At 39.7% G+C, this 15823-nt stretch overlaps 1 protein-coding gene across 2 annotated transcripts in view; it reads left to right on the top strand.

Annotated features, from left to right (window-relative positions):
- ACSS3 (acyl-CoA synthetase short chain family member 3) overlaps positions 1-15823 on the top strand; it is a 156551-nt gene that overhangs the window by 35867 nt on the left and 104861 nt on the right. For both annotated transcript variants that reach the window (XM_080810786.1, XM_080810787.1), the window contains exon 3: positions 12958-13146. In XM_080810786.1, coding sequence (XP_080666912.1) covers positions 12958-13146 — 189 coding nt within the window. The remainder of the gene's footprint in view (positions 1-12957; positions 13147-15823) is intronic.

The raw sequence follows: 15823 nt of genomic DNA, 5'->3' as shown, positions 1-15823 counted from the left end.
GGGGCTCGATCCCAGGACCCTGGGATCATGACCTGAGCCGAAGGTAGAGGTGTTAACCCACTGAGCCACCCAGGCGCCCCGACACAGGCGTATCTTAAGTAGCATACGGATTAGGAACTTTACTTATATATTTCTGAATATTATCTACACCAATATTGAATTTGATACATAACCATCAGAGTCAAAGAGAAGGCTTTAGAGAAACATAAACTAAGGAGAGTTAAATAATTTCCTGTTGTTTTTTAAATCAATTGTGTAAGTGTATATGATAAATGCACACACATTTTGCTTAGAAGCATTTCTGCTAAGTCATCTTGATTTTCTAATATTGAGTCTGGACTCTTAGACCCTTTTGAGGTTTGTACTGGTTCATTGGTTTCAGTTTAGCCTGACATCAAAGTACTTAAAAGGCCTGTTTCTCTCACCTGCTGACAGCTTCTGATTCCCCAGGCTTTTCTTCTCTAAAGTACTAAAGGAAGAAGTGTTAGGAAAGAGGGAGGCATTGTGCTCAGCTTTGATTACCTGCTCCCGGTTCCCTGTGGCCTTTATTTTATTAAGTAGAGAAGGCAGAGAAAGAAAGATTTAATGGTAATGCCATTGAGAACAAACAAAGAGAAGTGGCTTTGTACTTTACTTGTTTTAATCTCCCCTGTCTCATTTCTACTGGGAGTTTCTGGCTGAGTAAAACTTTATTAAGTTAGTTAGCATTTCTTATTTAATTAGGGAACAGACACATTTTAGGCTAAATTGTTTCAGTGACATGAAGGATCTGAAGATTTTACAGAATGACTCAGACGTAGAGCTTTTCCAAAACTGTCACCTTTTATGTAGATCTGATAATTTATACAATCTTTTATTAAGATTTTTTGGAGAGAGATTTGAGACTGGTTCAAGATCCATTGTTTATTCATTCAAAACAAACATTTGTTTGTTTTGTATGCCAAACCCTGTTGGGAACAAGGAGTACAGGGTAAATGCACCCATTTCCTAATTTTAAGGAGCTAAGAACCCTATGTAAATGTAATAAAGGTAATGTTGGAGGGCAGTGTTATGATCTGTAGAAACACATGGGAAGGCATGCAGCTCAGCCAACTGTTAATAAGCACAGAAAGGCTTTCTGGAAGAGTCAATGCCTAAAATTAGCCCAAACAACCAGAAGTGGGAAGGGAAGTCGTGGGAAGGAGAGTCCTGCCGACAGAAGGAATCACACATACGGAGATATTCAGGGAAGGGAGAACCTAGTGCCCCCGCGGTGGTTTTGGCATAAAGTACAAGCACGAGCAGTGAGGGAGATAGGGCTCCAATGAACCAGACTCCGAGAACTCTCAGGACCACACGACAGATTTGTACTTTGTCTTGACAGCACGGAAAAAAAAAAAACAAAAGCCACTCCTCCCTGTGACCTGTGGTTCTGTGTCATCACCTCCTGCAACTCACTCCCAGCCCCGCCCGCACCACGCACCCCGGCCCCACCGCACTGCACTCTCCGGGCCCATGCACCGCACCCCAGCCCCATGCACTGTACACCCCAGCCCCATGCACTGTACACCCCAGCCCCACTGCACTGCATACCCTGACCCCACTGCACTGCACACCCTGGTCCCACACACTGCACACCCAGCCCCACTGCACCACACACCCTGGCCCCATGCACTGTATACCCTGACCCCAGTGCACTGCATACCCTGGCCCCAGTGCACTGCGCATCCCGGTCCCACACACTGCACACCCAGCCCACTGCCTCCTACATTTAACTTTCAGCTTACTCCACTCCCGACTTAAAGCCTTTGTACTTACCTGCCTTCTGCTCGAGATAGTGTTTCTTCCAGATATCTCATGGTTCATGGTAGCTGGATGTTATTTTCCGTGGTAGCTGGATGAGATTTTCCCTAGCCATATTAAATAAAAATGCTCCCACATCCACACCACTTCAGACCTCCCTTTTCTGCTTTCTTTTTAATTTTGCCATTTATTACTCAGTACCATTGTTTTTCTTTTACTTAGCTAACTTCTTTTGTGTTGTTTTCTCTTCTAGGATGGACTTTCCTTGAGGGAAGGGGCTTTTGTTCTGTTCACAGATTGGGGACTGGTGCATAGTGAACATGTATTGAATGAGGAAGGAATGCATGAAGGAAATATGATTTGAAATTTCTAAATGACTCTAAGTTCCTTTATTGTGGGAACTTCTTATCTTTGAATTATATCAGTAATATAACATGAGCTTCTTTCTAAGTAAATTCTGACCTCTTACTACCTGTGAAGAATTGTAACTTATTTACAGTTGGCTTGGAAGTTCAAGATGAATATTTCTTCCATGAATTTTCCACACTTGCAACTCAGATCTGCATCCCAGGACAAGTGTGTGTGTTCATTGTGTTCTCCTCTTGGTAGCTCTTTACAAGTTAGTGGTTCTAGCAGTGAAATAAAGGCGAATGTGTGAGTTTATGTTTGTATTTGGATGTATATATTATATATACTGTTCATCGTTTTTAGAAATTCTTACTTTGAATTTATTTTCTCTATCTCTAATTTCATTTTGAGTTTACCTCCATTTGTGTATGGTAAGTTTGCTTTCCTTGGTATTCAAATAGTTGTGATTTTTAAAAATTTTTAAATTTAGGGGCGCCTGGGTGGCTCAGTGGGTTAAGCCTCTGCCTTCGGCTCAGGTCATGATCTCAGGGTCCTGGGATCGAGCCCCGCATCGGGCTCTCTGCTCAGCAGGGAGCCTGCTTCCTCCTCTCTCTCTCTGCCTGCCTCTCTGTCTACTTGTGATCCCTCTCTCTGTCAAATAAAAAAAAAAAAAAAAAAAAAAATTTTAAATTTAGGGCTCCTGGGTGGCTCAGTGGGTTAAGCCACTGCCTTTCAGCTCAGGTTGTGATCCCAGGGTCCTGGGATCGAGTCACGCATTGGGCTCTCTGCTTCCGTGGGGAGCCTGCTTCCCCCCTTCTCTCTGCCTGCCTCTCTACCTACTAGTGCTCTGTCAAAAAAAAAAAAAAATCTTTTAAAATTTTTAGATCATTTTTTTAAAGATTTTATTTATTTATTTGAGAGAGAGACAGAGATAACACAAGAGGGAGCATGAGCAGGGAGAAGAGGGAGAAGCAGGCTCCCCACTGAGCATGGAACCCAATGTGGGGCTTGATCTTGGGACCCTGAGGTCATGACCCTGAGCCAAAGGCAGATGCTCAATTGTGAATTTTTTTTTTTTTAAGATTTTATTTATTTATTTGACAGAGGCTGAGCAGAGAGCCTGATGTGGGGCTCGATCCCAGGACCCTGAGATCATGACCTGAGCCGAAGGCAGAGGCTTTAACCCGCTGAGCCACGCAGGCACCCCTATGAACTTTTATTTATTTATTTGCAAAATAAAAATGTGAGCTCTAAAAAGCATTTGAGAAATTTTCACGAATATATGGAAAACTGATGAAATCCAGTGTGTGCTAAATTTTCCTGATTTAATTCAAACTGAAAATGTCTGTTATCTCCACTGAAGGTAATTATTTGAAATATAATTATGCTGGTGGTTGTAACTATGAAGGTTGAATAATTTGGAGGAGAAAATTACTCTGAAGTCAAAGGCCATGTCCCGTGAGAAGTCTTTCCTCCAACTCTGCCCTTTAGGATGCTCTTTTCAAAGTCTGAATTCCATCTTCTCAGAACTCTTGTCAGGGTAAGATAATCTGATATTTCTTTGTCTGTCACATCATCAGCATTTTCTTAAGCAAGAACCTAAAATGTAAAAACCACAACACGCAGAAATTCAGCCCTGCCAGTCGTTGCACTGTTGAGGTGAAGGGATACAAGAGTGCATGTGCTTAGTTTTCTTTTCTTTAAACTTCTTAAATAGGCAATAAATCTTGAGTTGTACGACAGTCAACTCTGCTACAAGGTATTATCTCTAAAAGGGGAATTACCTTCTCCATGCTTGGTGAGTAGGTGAGTGACGCTGGTATGAGATTGAATTTACAGTGCTTTGTGTAGGTTTTTTCCCTAGCATGCCATTTTTTAAACTTAGAATGAAATGTCGTATACATTCAGATTAGTACACAGAGCCTGATGTAACGCTTGTTAGATTTTTCACAAACAGAACATGCCCACATAACCAGATCAGGAGACAGAGTATCCTCAGCCCCCAGAAGCATGCGTTATTGCTTCATTTTTGTCATTTCTCATTCAGCCTTTAGGAGATTATTATTTAGATACGTACACACCATCCCTGACGGCATTTACTTGTTTGTGAACTTTGTATAAATTGAGTAGTAGAGTGTATTCATTTGCCTCTGGCTTTTCTATTCAACTTTTTGTGTATGAGATTCTTTCACTTAACAGTTTTCCCAACTGGTTGTACCAGTTTACATTCCCGGTTGCGGTGTATGAGAATGCCAGTTGTCAACAGTTGGTATTGAGAATCCCAAGTCTTTTTTAATTTTAATTTTATTTATTTATTTGACAGAGAATGAGAGAGAGAAAGCACACGAGCAGGGGGAGCAGCAGAGGGAAAGGGAGAAGCAGGCTTCCCGCTGAGCAGGGGGCCTGCCCTGGGGTTTGATCCCAGAACTCTGGGATCATGACCTGAGTGGAAGGCAGACATTTAACCAAGTGAGCCACCCAGGTGCCCTGAGAATCTCAAGTTTTTTTTTTTTTTAATTTGGGCCTTTCTGGTGAATGTGTGGTGATATTGTATTATGGTTTTAATTTGCTTTTTCCTAATGACTACTGAACTTGAGCTCCTTGTTTCTGTGTTTCTTGGCCATTTGTTCCACTTTTCTAAAGTACCCATTCATATCTTTTGCCCATTCATTTTCCTGTTGGATTGTTGCCTTGTTAGCAGGTGGAGAAGTGCCTTTCTCACAATTTAAAGAGAACACCTTATCCATATCTGAAAACCATAAGAAAAAAAAAAGAAGATCCCTTAGTACAAGGGTTGATGAGTTAAGTGGTTTTTGAGAATTTAAAGCTAAGAAGGTACTCTCCTGTTTTAAAAAAAAAAAATTAATGATATTGCTACATAATCTACACTGCTATTTTTTTTTTAAAGATTTTATTTATTTATTTGACAGACAGATCACAAGTAGGCAGAGAGGCAGGCAGAGAGAGAAGGGAGGAAGCAGGCTCCCTGCTGAGCAGAGAGTCCGATGCGGGGCTCGATCCCAGGATGCTGGGATCATGACCTGAGCCGAAGGCAGCGGCCCTAACCCACTGAGCCACCCAGGCGCCCCTACACTGCTATTTTGACTAGTCCTTCTTTGCAAGGAAATTTGGAAGTGGATGCCCTGCAGCAGAATATCATAGAACAGGAAGCATTGAGTCCCACTGTTTAAAGCCGTAACTGGTCATTGGAACACGATGCTGTCATAGTATTTACTAATGTTAAAGAGCTCCAGTTATGTTGATTTTTGAGTCCTAGCTCAACCTTATTTCCCCATAAGCCTTATTATTTTTGGGAACTTTTCTGTATAATGCCATCTTGTAAAATATATTTTAGCAGACATATTTGTATTTTACTTGAAATTGTAGATGAGTAGGCACCAACTACTGATTTAAATTTTTACCAAAATTGTAGCTAAAACTCTGTTTTGACTAACTTCTCAACTGAATAAATTGTAAATTATATTAGATTCTGAGAATACACCATATAAAGAAAATAAGTATTGAACCAATTTAATAGATACTGTAGGAAGGAATAAATTAAACAAGAAAGCAACATTTAATATTTGTTAGCTTCCTTTTCCCCATATTTAGAGTCATGCATTCAAAATAAAAATGTCTAAGCATAAACTCAAAATAACAACAAGACAACCAATCCCCTTGAATTTTCTCAGCCAGATTTTTTGAGATTGTTTGAAGTGTAAACTCACTTCTTTTCACTTCCCTTTATGCCAGAAGCTATTTCTCCATGATTTGAAGTCCAGGACACTTTCTCCATACATAAGTTTATTTTTGCTTTTTATACTACTTGTTAGTGTATTTCTTGACCAGAGTAATATTCCTTGAGGATAGGGGTAATATTTTATTTGTGTATTTGTTTTGTTTTTTTTTTTTTACCAACATAGTGTCTAATACAGGCCTTATAACATAAGCTCATATTATTTACTGAATGGATTAATGAAAAAGAACAGTTACTCATCTATTACAAAGGAAAGAAAAATCTAATCCTTGTCTGAGAGAAATAATTATTTCCAAAAATATCACTTGTCTGCTCTACGTTGTGCTTTAATACAATTCATTGGAGAATTTTCATTTTTTATTTATTTTATTTATATCTTTTTAATTTTTCAAAATTTTTTTATTTTTATTTATTTTAGAGAGAAAGAGAGAGCATGAGCAGGAGGGGCAGAAGGAGAGGGAGGGGGAATCTGAAGCAGACTCCTGGCTGAATGCAGAACCCGACAGGGGTCTTATCTCAGAACCCTGAGATCACCACCTGAATGGAAACCGAGTCAGACACTTAATCAACTGCGCCACCCAGGGGCCCCACAGGGTATTTTTATTTTTTAATGCAGTGAGAATCTTGTTTTAGTTCATTGCCTGACTGTGAAGGTTTATAGCCTGCCTCACCTAAAACTCTTCTTAAAACATTTACCTTGGCTTTCTTGGAAACTTGAAATTTGGGTCCATGGCTTTGATACTTCATTGGCTTAATTAATTTATTTTTTTATCATTCGTTGATAGGTTCTTAGTAGATAATTTGTCTTATTTTCAGGGTGGCTGACCTCTGACCTTTTAGAAAGATGTGTGTTTAGAAAGATGTCAAAACAGATGTGTTTTGAATTCATTTTTCTGGACTAGAATGATGCTGGAGTCAGTGTATTTATTAAAACATACTTTTGGGACACCTGATAAATATTTGGCATTATTGTGGGCATCATAGACGATAGGGTGAATGATATAATCTTTCCTCATAGGAAAATTATATTCTGATTAGTGACGTAAATTATGAATAAAAAGATAATACAACTTAAGTGAAAACTTATACAATAAAATGAAGGAAAATATGATGCTACAGGTGACTTGGGCTGCCATTTTAGATACGTTCGTCAGAGAAAACTACTTGTTTTCTTACCAAGGAGATGTTTGTAACTTGTTTGTTACCAAGGAGATGACTCAGTGACACAGACCCAAATGGACACTGGAAGAGAACCATGTGCCCATTTGAGTGAAAATCAGGTCAGGCAGAGGCTCTAGAACAAGAACAAACTTGGGCCATCAGGGGGCTACCAAGAGGTTAGCAATGAGAAGAAAGAGGAAGAAGATGAAATTGGGGAGTGTCCACGAGACAGATCCTGTAGGACCTTGTGCACCATTGTAAGGACTATATTTTTTAAAGATTTATTTATTTATTTATTTATTTATTAATTAGAGAGAGCGAGAGAACAAGAGAGAGCATGAACAGTGGAGAGGGGAACAGGGAGATGGAGAAGCAGGCTCCCCATTGGGCAGGGAGTCTGTCATGGGGCTCAATCCCAGGACCCTGAGATCATGACCTAAGCTGAAGGCAGACCCTTACCAACTGAGCCATCCAGGTACCCCAAGGCTATATTTTATTCAAAGTATGATGGGACGCTCCATCACTTTGGTTTCTCTGAAGAAGAAACTATAGTGAGCAAGATTGGAAACCAGGAGATGACAAATGGTCCAGGAGAGAAATGAATAGGCATCTCGTAGCTTAAATCTTCTCAGCAGTAACAATATTTGCTTGCATGCGGACAGTTAAAGGATGCCATCCCTTTGTGCCTGTGGAAGCTATTCCACATTTGTGTCTTTATCTAGGATCACTGGCTATACTTGCTGGGTGTTAGAAAAGTCTGATTCAGCCTTTCATTGAGGAGCCACCTGCAAATTCCCTGCTTGCTCCCCATCTTTCAAGGTGTTTTTATATAGAACACCATGGGAAGGTTTCTATTTTTCAAGTAGAATTTTAGGAAAAGAAGACTGCTTCCTCAGATGTTATAATTGGTTTTTAAATTGATTATATTTTCTGTGGGTGATTCGACCAGGGTGTGCAGTGGGACATCATTGCAGCTTGAAAACATGCTTCCTCTTGTTTTCTCTTTCATATAATTTTCTTTGACATGGCCCTGAAATTGCCTATAATTATTATCTTTTTACTATAATTTGGACACCGGCACTATCTTTCTCATACAAACATGCTTTTCTTTAGGAGACATTTGGCTGTTTGTGAAGCAAGTGCCAATTTACTCCACAGAACATAGTCTTTGGTCAATTTCATCTAACCTTTAATATTTGTGTCATGGACATTTGATCATGAAGTTATATTAACCTAAGGGCTGCTTTTGAATGAAGATTTTGCAGAATGAATACATACAAAATTTATTAAAATTTTTTTTACTATTTATACTAATAAGTTTTCATTTTATAATTTTAAAATTTAAAGTTTTTGCATGTATCAAAAAGTGTGTGTTATATTTAAACCAAATCTATAAAAAAATCAAATCTATGTGTATACAATTTCACATAACATAAATATCTGTTGTTACATTTTCTTATTTTGTCATTACCATTTATTTATGTCCTTTTTCCTGGACTCTGCATTTCTTTAAGGTCTGTATCTTCCTATTTTGCATCTGCAAACTTGACTTCAGGCTATATGCATATACATACTGTATAAGTTGAATCAATGACAGGATACTTATACATTTGAATGGCTTTAAATTAGATTTTTTTTAAAGGTTTTTTTTGTTTATTTGAGAGAGTGAGACAGAGAGCAGAAGCAGGGGGAGTGGGAGATGGGAGAAGGAGAGGGAGAAGCAGACTCCTCACTGAGCAGGGACCCCAACGTGGGGCTCAATCTCAGGACCCCAGGAGCATGACCTGGGCCGAAGGCAGATGCTTAAATTAGCTATTAAACAAATGGTCCTAAATTAGCTATTAAATTAGCTATTAAACAAATGGTCCATTCAAATAGTCTCTAGTGGGAAGAAGCAAATAGTGTTGTATCTAAATGAACGTGTACATTCATTTTGTTTTTTCGGGCTTCCTTCACGGCTTAGTTACCCTCCTGCTAACAGAGGCATGGCCTGACCATGATTTCATATTCCATGTACCACCCTTGACATTAGACGGAAAACCAATTTGGTGGTGTGTGAGTGATAGAAAGTGATTAAATTTTTGATAAATTAAAACACAGCCTTGAGAAGATAAAAAATGAATATGGATTGTGTGAATGACACGATTTAACTTTTCCTTTGGTTGAGAAACTCTAGATTATACAAGATATATGTTAACTATTTTCTCTTTGGGTAGTGATAGAAATTATAAATTTACATTCAGATATCTATGGTAGGATAAGAATATTAACAATGAACAAAAATAACCTCGAATTTCCTTCTCTTTGATAATTTTCCAACTGGAAGTCAATAAAAACAAGATGACCCGTGAAATAGCAATAATTGAATTGCCCTTTGTGTTGAAGTTTCATAGCACTTTCTTTGAGTGATTATGGACTCGCAGATGGATGGGATTTCTAGATTTTTTCCTCTTCTTGTTTGCTGTTGCCTACACTTATTTTCAAAATGATTTTGTTTGTGTCTGAATCAAGACTTCAGTATTCTGTTCTAGGGTTCCTGTACGCTTATCTCTAGATATAATGTTAGTAAGAAACATTTTTTAATGAAATATTACCACATATTTCATATCAAACCAGTATCCACTTATTTGTCTTGCTATGAGCTAATATTTATTTATATACCTATTTATTAGAAGTCTCACTAGAAATTTTTCCCATACAACTTCATTCACATATATAGATATAAATATATAATTTCATATATGTATATAATATACAGTTTACAGTGTAAACTTTTCCTGGAGTGACATTTATCCATGGACACTACTGAAAAAGAAATTTTCTCTACTGATCACGTAAAACATTTTTTCCATGGCAACTCTGATGTGGTTAGTACAGTATCAAAACATTGAGTGGTGGCAAAAAGCAGGGTTAACAAGGCCAAATGGACGCCATCTAGTGGTTTTGCAGCCCTGGTGCAGCCTAATTTACTAATTGTCTTCAAGGAAGTGGTTCACAACTCAGATGCCTGAGCCAAGCAGATAATATAAATGGGAGAAATGCGTGGGGAAAAAAATTCATTATCAGTATATATCACGTCATTTATGGTTATAGGACTATGCTCCTATAGCATAAACATAAAATAAGCAAGATGTAGAAGAATATGTTTTAAACTCAGGATGGAAGGAAGAATTTATGCTCTGTGATTAATGGTCCCAGGGAATGGTGAGTTCAGCCTAGTCGCTGATATCAGGTTTAATTGATTGCTGTCATTCAACAACAGAGGCCCAGTGGTGCTAGACTATACAATTTTTCAGGAGAACCTGGAAATCTAGATTTGCATATGAAGTCTCCTAATTTTAATATGTTGGCTCCCTATTTTTTAAATTTTATTTATTTATTTTTTTTAAAAGATTTTATTTATCTGACAGAGATCACAAGCAGGCAGAGAGGCAGGCAGAGAGAGGAGGAAGCAGGCTCCATGCTGAGCAGAGAGCGCGATGTGGGGCTCGATCCCAGAACCCTGGAATCATGACCTGAGCCGAAGGCAGAGGCTTTAACCCACTGAGCCACCCAGGCGCCCAACTCCCTATTTTTTTTTAAAGATGTGACAGGACTCCCACTTAAATACATCTTGGAGTCATATTTGGTCATTTTGAAATCTTTTTTTTTCCCAATAAAGTTCTTGAATTCATCGATATCATTTCTTTCAGAGGACAGAAAAGTTTTGGGCATCTTCCAGCAACCTTGTGAAATAATACTGGAATATAGAGTTACTGGATCACCACTGCTAGATTGGGTCTTGGATGAAGGTCATTTTTATTCAACAATAGACACTATTCAAGATGCTGAAGTTATAGCTGTAAATAGGACAAACTCTTCTCATTGGTCTCTCCTCGCTCTGTAGCTTCAACAGGACACCCGGCGATACGATCACAGAGCATGGCCGCTTTCTACAGGGATAGCACCCTGAGGGTTTGGATACAACTTTCCAGGTTTTTCTTGGTCTTGAGCTCCATATAGAATTTAAGTAGATGATTTATATTGCTTTGGTATATCTTTCTCATAATTTTCGGCTGGGCAGCTTTGAGTTCTTAAAAAATAGCACTAAATTAGCAGGCGCCGATCGGGGAAAGCAAAACACTAAGAGAGTTGTTTGTTCCTTCCTATCTTTCATTAGAGCCCTTAACTTTGACCACATCTTTCCCCATCTGCATAGAGGAAGTGAATAAAGAGAAAAAGGAAGAATGATCAGGGTTCCAAGTTCTTTGAACTTGCTGAAAAAGTAGGAGAGGCAGAATGAAATGAAAGGATCTGTAAATAGCCCGGTGGCCCATTTCCTTGTCTCAGGCCTTCTCTGTTCATCATCTCGAACAGCCACATCCAGAGGCAAGCCATAGTCCTTCCTACTGCCCATTGGACCCATACGGGCCCTTTCTTTAGCTCTCTGACCCGATCCACGACCACTTTCTCCCTTGTTCTTTCTGTTCCAACTCCCTGGTCTCCTTGCTTTTACTCCATCACATCACAGATGATCCCCCTCACACTGGTGGTCTCTCTGCCTGAAAGAGCATACTCATGGATATCTGCTTATTCTTAACATGTACATGTCCTTGCTGAAATGCCACTTTTTTTTTAAGATTTTATTTATTTATTTTGCAGAGGTCACAAGTAGGCAGAGAGGCAGGCGGGGGGTGGGGGGGGGAAGCAGGCTCCCTGCTGAGCAGAAAGCCTGATGTGATGCTGGGGGCTCAGTCCCAGGACCCTGAGATCATAACCTGAGCCAAAGGCAGAAGGTAACCCGCTGAGCCACCCAGGTGCCCCTGAAATGCCACTTTCTTAGTGAGGTCTGCCCTCACCATCCCATTGAGAATCCTATCCCCCACATTCTCAATCCCTCTACTTTGTTCTACTCCTGCTCCCCACATAGTACTGACTACCTTTTAACATAATACATAAGTTACTTATGATTATTGTAAGTATTCAATCTGCTGAAACAAGCTCTCTGAGGATAGAGATCTTTGTCTTGTTTTGTTTACGGATGTATCAGAAAACAATGTCTGCCATATACAGGTGTTCAATATATATTTTTTAAATGAAAAGATGTTGAACTTCTTATTCAGTTAGGTCTAAGCATATTTTATACAGTCTGTTTTGGTCCCCAAAACGTAGGTCAAAAGTAGAAAGAAATTTGTGTCTTTGATCTCAATATAGAGGACCGTCAGTTTGCATAGATAATTAGTATTAAAAAACTATAAAGAAAAAAATGATTGGCTTCAAGCAGCAGAAAGGACAAAGAATATGAGGTTGAAAGACTTGTGATGGTTTCCTGCTGCATCATTTACTTCTTTCTGGTCCCCGGTTAGCTATTTGTTATATCTGAGTCTCAGTTACCGTGTTTCTAACATAGGAAATAATAACACAATCTGTCTGATTTACCTTTTAAGTGTACGATAATGGTTTCTTTCCTAACACATACTTGTCTCTTTCAACAATTAAACCAACATATATCCACATTTGCCATTATGTTACTTTTCTGTTCACTGGACAGATTTCCCCTTTAGAATAAAAGCTCCACAGGGACATATCTGTGTCCCCGTTTTTCATTGTTGTGTTCCCGACTTGAAACACAATGTCTGGTACATCGTAGTTGCTCAGTAACTATGTTGCTGAATGGATAATTAAGGAAATTTGAGCCACAGAGTTGATATGGCATAATAATAATAAGATGGTTTATAGTCAATCATTGTAATACAGGTGGCTTTTATTACTGCTACTATCTAAGCTTACATCATCATCAAATATGTGTTACTCAGGCTTCTTTGAACCACTACCAAGATGGAGATCATCTTCTAGTGTTAGTGTCTTAACTTAGAAATTTAGTGAAATAACACAGAAAATACTCTGCTGATGTGATGATTTCGTTATAGGTCTCTAAGCTGGCTGGTGTTTTGGTCAAGCATGGTGTCAAGAAAGGTGACACTGTGGTTATCTACATGCCCATGATCCCACAGGCGATGTATACCATGCTGGCATGTGCAAGGATAGGAGCCATCCACAGTCTCATATTTGGGGGATTTGCATCCAAAGAACTAAGTAGTCGTATTGATCATGCAAAGGTAAGTGCTTTATTTGGAAAAATCAGTAGTAGCTACATACAGTGCAACCATATTTATCTGTGAATGAATCATCCAAGAACGATCTGTAGTTATGAGATCCTCCTTTCAAATGGGATACTTAAAATGTGTGTTTTCTTTGGCATATATACATTAACCAGAAATTTACTTTGGGGTCAATCTTATGTAAAAAAACATCTTGCTAGGTGCTGTGAGGATTACAAGATCAGGTGCATACCTTTCAAGTTAGCTTGCCACCTATTTGGGGTGTATAAGACATTCATGGAAAATAACTGATCACCAATTTATTCATTAACATATTTATTAACTCCCTACTATATGCCAGGTATGATCCTGGATAGTACGGGATAATTACTTACCAAGTGGATGGAACACATAGTAGCTTTATAACGTACATACTTCCGGGAATGGTAGTATAAGCACAGTGGTGAAGAGGGGTATCGGGGAGGGGTGGATTGCATGTTTAAATGGGGGTACTCGAATAACAGACTTGATAAGGCTGTTGTGAGATAATCATTGAGATATTGAACTGAAAGCATTTAACAGTGCTCAGTATTTAGTACTTAGTAAAAACAGGTCAGCTATCATTCCCTTATGAATGTAGAGCAGGAATCAGCCAACTTTTTTCAGGTAGGTTACAGACAGTGACTATTTTAGGCATTACAGGTTAGAGGTGGCTACAGGTGTTATTACACTCAAGCAGCCTGATGCACTGTGTAAGCAGAGGACATGACAGTGCCCCTAGAAAACTCAATAGATACGTGCTGTGGCCGGGGTCTGGCTCTCACCCATTGTTCACAGACCCCTGAGTTAAGAGTGACTTCTTCTTTTTTTTTTTTTTTTAAAGATTTTATTTATTTCTTTGACAGAGAGAGATCACAAGTTGGCAGAGAGGCAGGCAGAGAGAGAGGGGGAAGCAGGCTCCCCGCCGAGTAGAGAGCCTGATGCGGGGCTCGATCCCAGGACCCTGAGACCATGACCCGAGCCGAAGGCGGAGGCGTAAACCACTGAGCCACCCAGGTGCCCTAAGGAGTGACTTCTTTTAGTTGGAGTGGCCGAAACAGACTTCTTGGAGTCGAGATTTGAGTTAGATCTTGGCTAAGATTCAGCCAGTTGAAGAGAATTATGTTGTGGGATCCAAAAGGGAGAAAAAGAATATGAGTCTGGCCTGAGACGGAAATGGGTAAAATTCATTTGTAGGACAGGGAAGAGACAGGGGGCTGAAGAGGGAGAGGTGGCGAGCTTGCAAAGGCAGTTTTTGAACTGAGTCCTGTAGACCTTGACTCATCAAGGTTTCTGAGCAGGTGGGTGTCTTGTTTTAAGCAAGGCTAAGAGGAGGCAGATGTTGCAATATGACGTGAGCCGGAGGGAGGAGAGAGGCTGCGATAAGACCCATTGGCCAGTCCTCTGTCTGTGAAATAATGGGCGATTGCAACAGAGTAATCGCAGCGGGTTGATTAAGGAAGGAAGGTCATTATGGGAATGACAGATGGTTGACCTTCAGAGTTTCACAAGCCAGAGATGAGACCTTCCTAACAAGGGAGCTAATATGGATTGAGGGTCCCTTGGGTGCAAGGCAGAGAGTGAGGGTTTGCATATCTGACTTCATCCGGTAATAGAGCAGGTGTTAGAACTAGGGAGCTCGTTTGTGAACTAACTGGATAGATTTTCCTTCTCTCTTTTTCAAACATGTTGAGTCAGTGCTTATGAAGGTCAATCGGGGGGAAATAGTCACTAACCTGCAAACCAGTGGGCAACTGGGGGCTCCTTTGAGGAAGCTGTAGACGCCAGCATTTTAGCTCTAGAAATCCTAAACACCATTTGGATAAAAGTATGAGATGTAGTAGATGCATTCTTTCCTTTTTAAGGAAATTGTATGATGTGGGGTAATTGAGATACATAAAAATGAGGATTTATAAAATGTGTACTATATATCACTGGCTATGTTTTTATTCATCACACATGGTGTGGGAAAGACATTTGGGTTTGAAGCCAAGGACCAAGAAAGAATTCTTGAGACATCTTTGGTGCAAAACAGTGGTTTTATTAAAGCACGTGGCCAGGACCTGTGTGGGCAGAAAGAGCTGCCCTGGGTTCATGAGGAGCCGCCAATGGTATACTTTCAAGTTGGGAGGTGGTTAGGGAGAGCATAAGCCTCCCAGGTATTTTGGAAACAAAATAGGATCCTGAAGGGGCTGCTATTGTTAGGAAAAGAGCATTTGTTACTGTTTAGGAAAAAAAACTGTCACGAGACTCTTCAGATGTGTATTGATGGGATGATTGCCAACATGTATCTTGGGGGGTAGAGATAGAGGAAGTTTCCAAAGAAATTTTTTTTTTTTTTTAGATTTTATTTATTTATTTGACAGACGGAGATCACAGGTAGGCAGAACAGCAGGCAGAGAGAGGGAGGGAAGCAGGCTCCCTGCTGAGAAGAGAGCCTGATGGCAGGGCTCAATCCCAGGACCCTGAGACCATGCCCCAAGCTGAAGGCAGAGGCTTAACCCAGGTGCCCCTCCAAAGGGATTTTTCTATGTTAAAGTAGACATACAGGATTCTGGGGATCAGGCTAAGATTGCCTCTTGTCCTTAATGAAGTATTAACATCGAGGCAGCTGAGTTCCTAGAGGAATATCAGTCTGTTTCAAGGACTTGTCAAT

This window comes from Martes martes, assembly GCF_963455335.1.
Source record: "Martes martes genome assembly, chromosome: 8".
Classification (NCBI taxonomy): domain Eukaryota; kingdom Metazoa; phylum Chordata; class Mammalia; order Carnivora; family Mustelidae; genus Martes; species Martes martes.
Note: the sequence above shows the minus strand (reverse complement) of the source record. Positions and strands in the feature narration are given on the sequence as shown.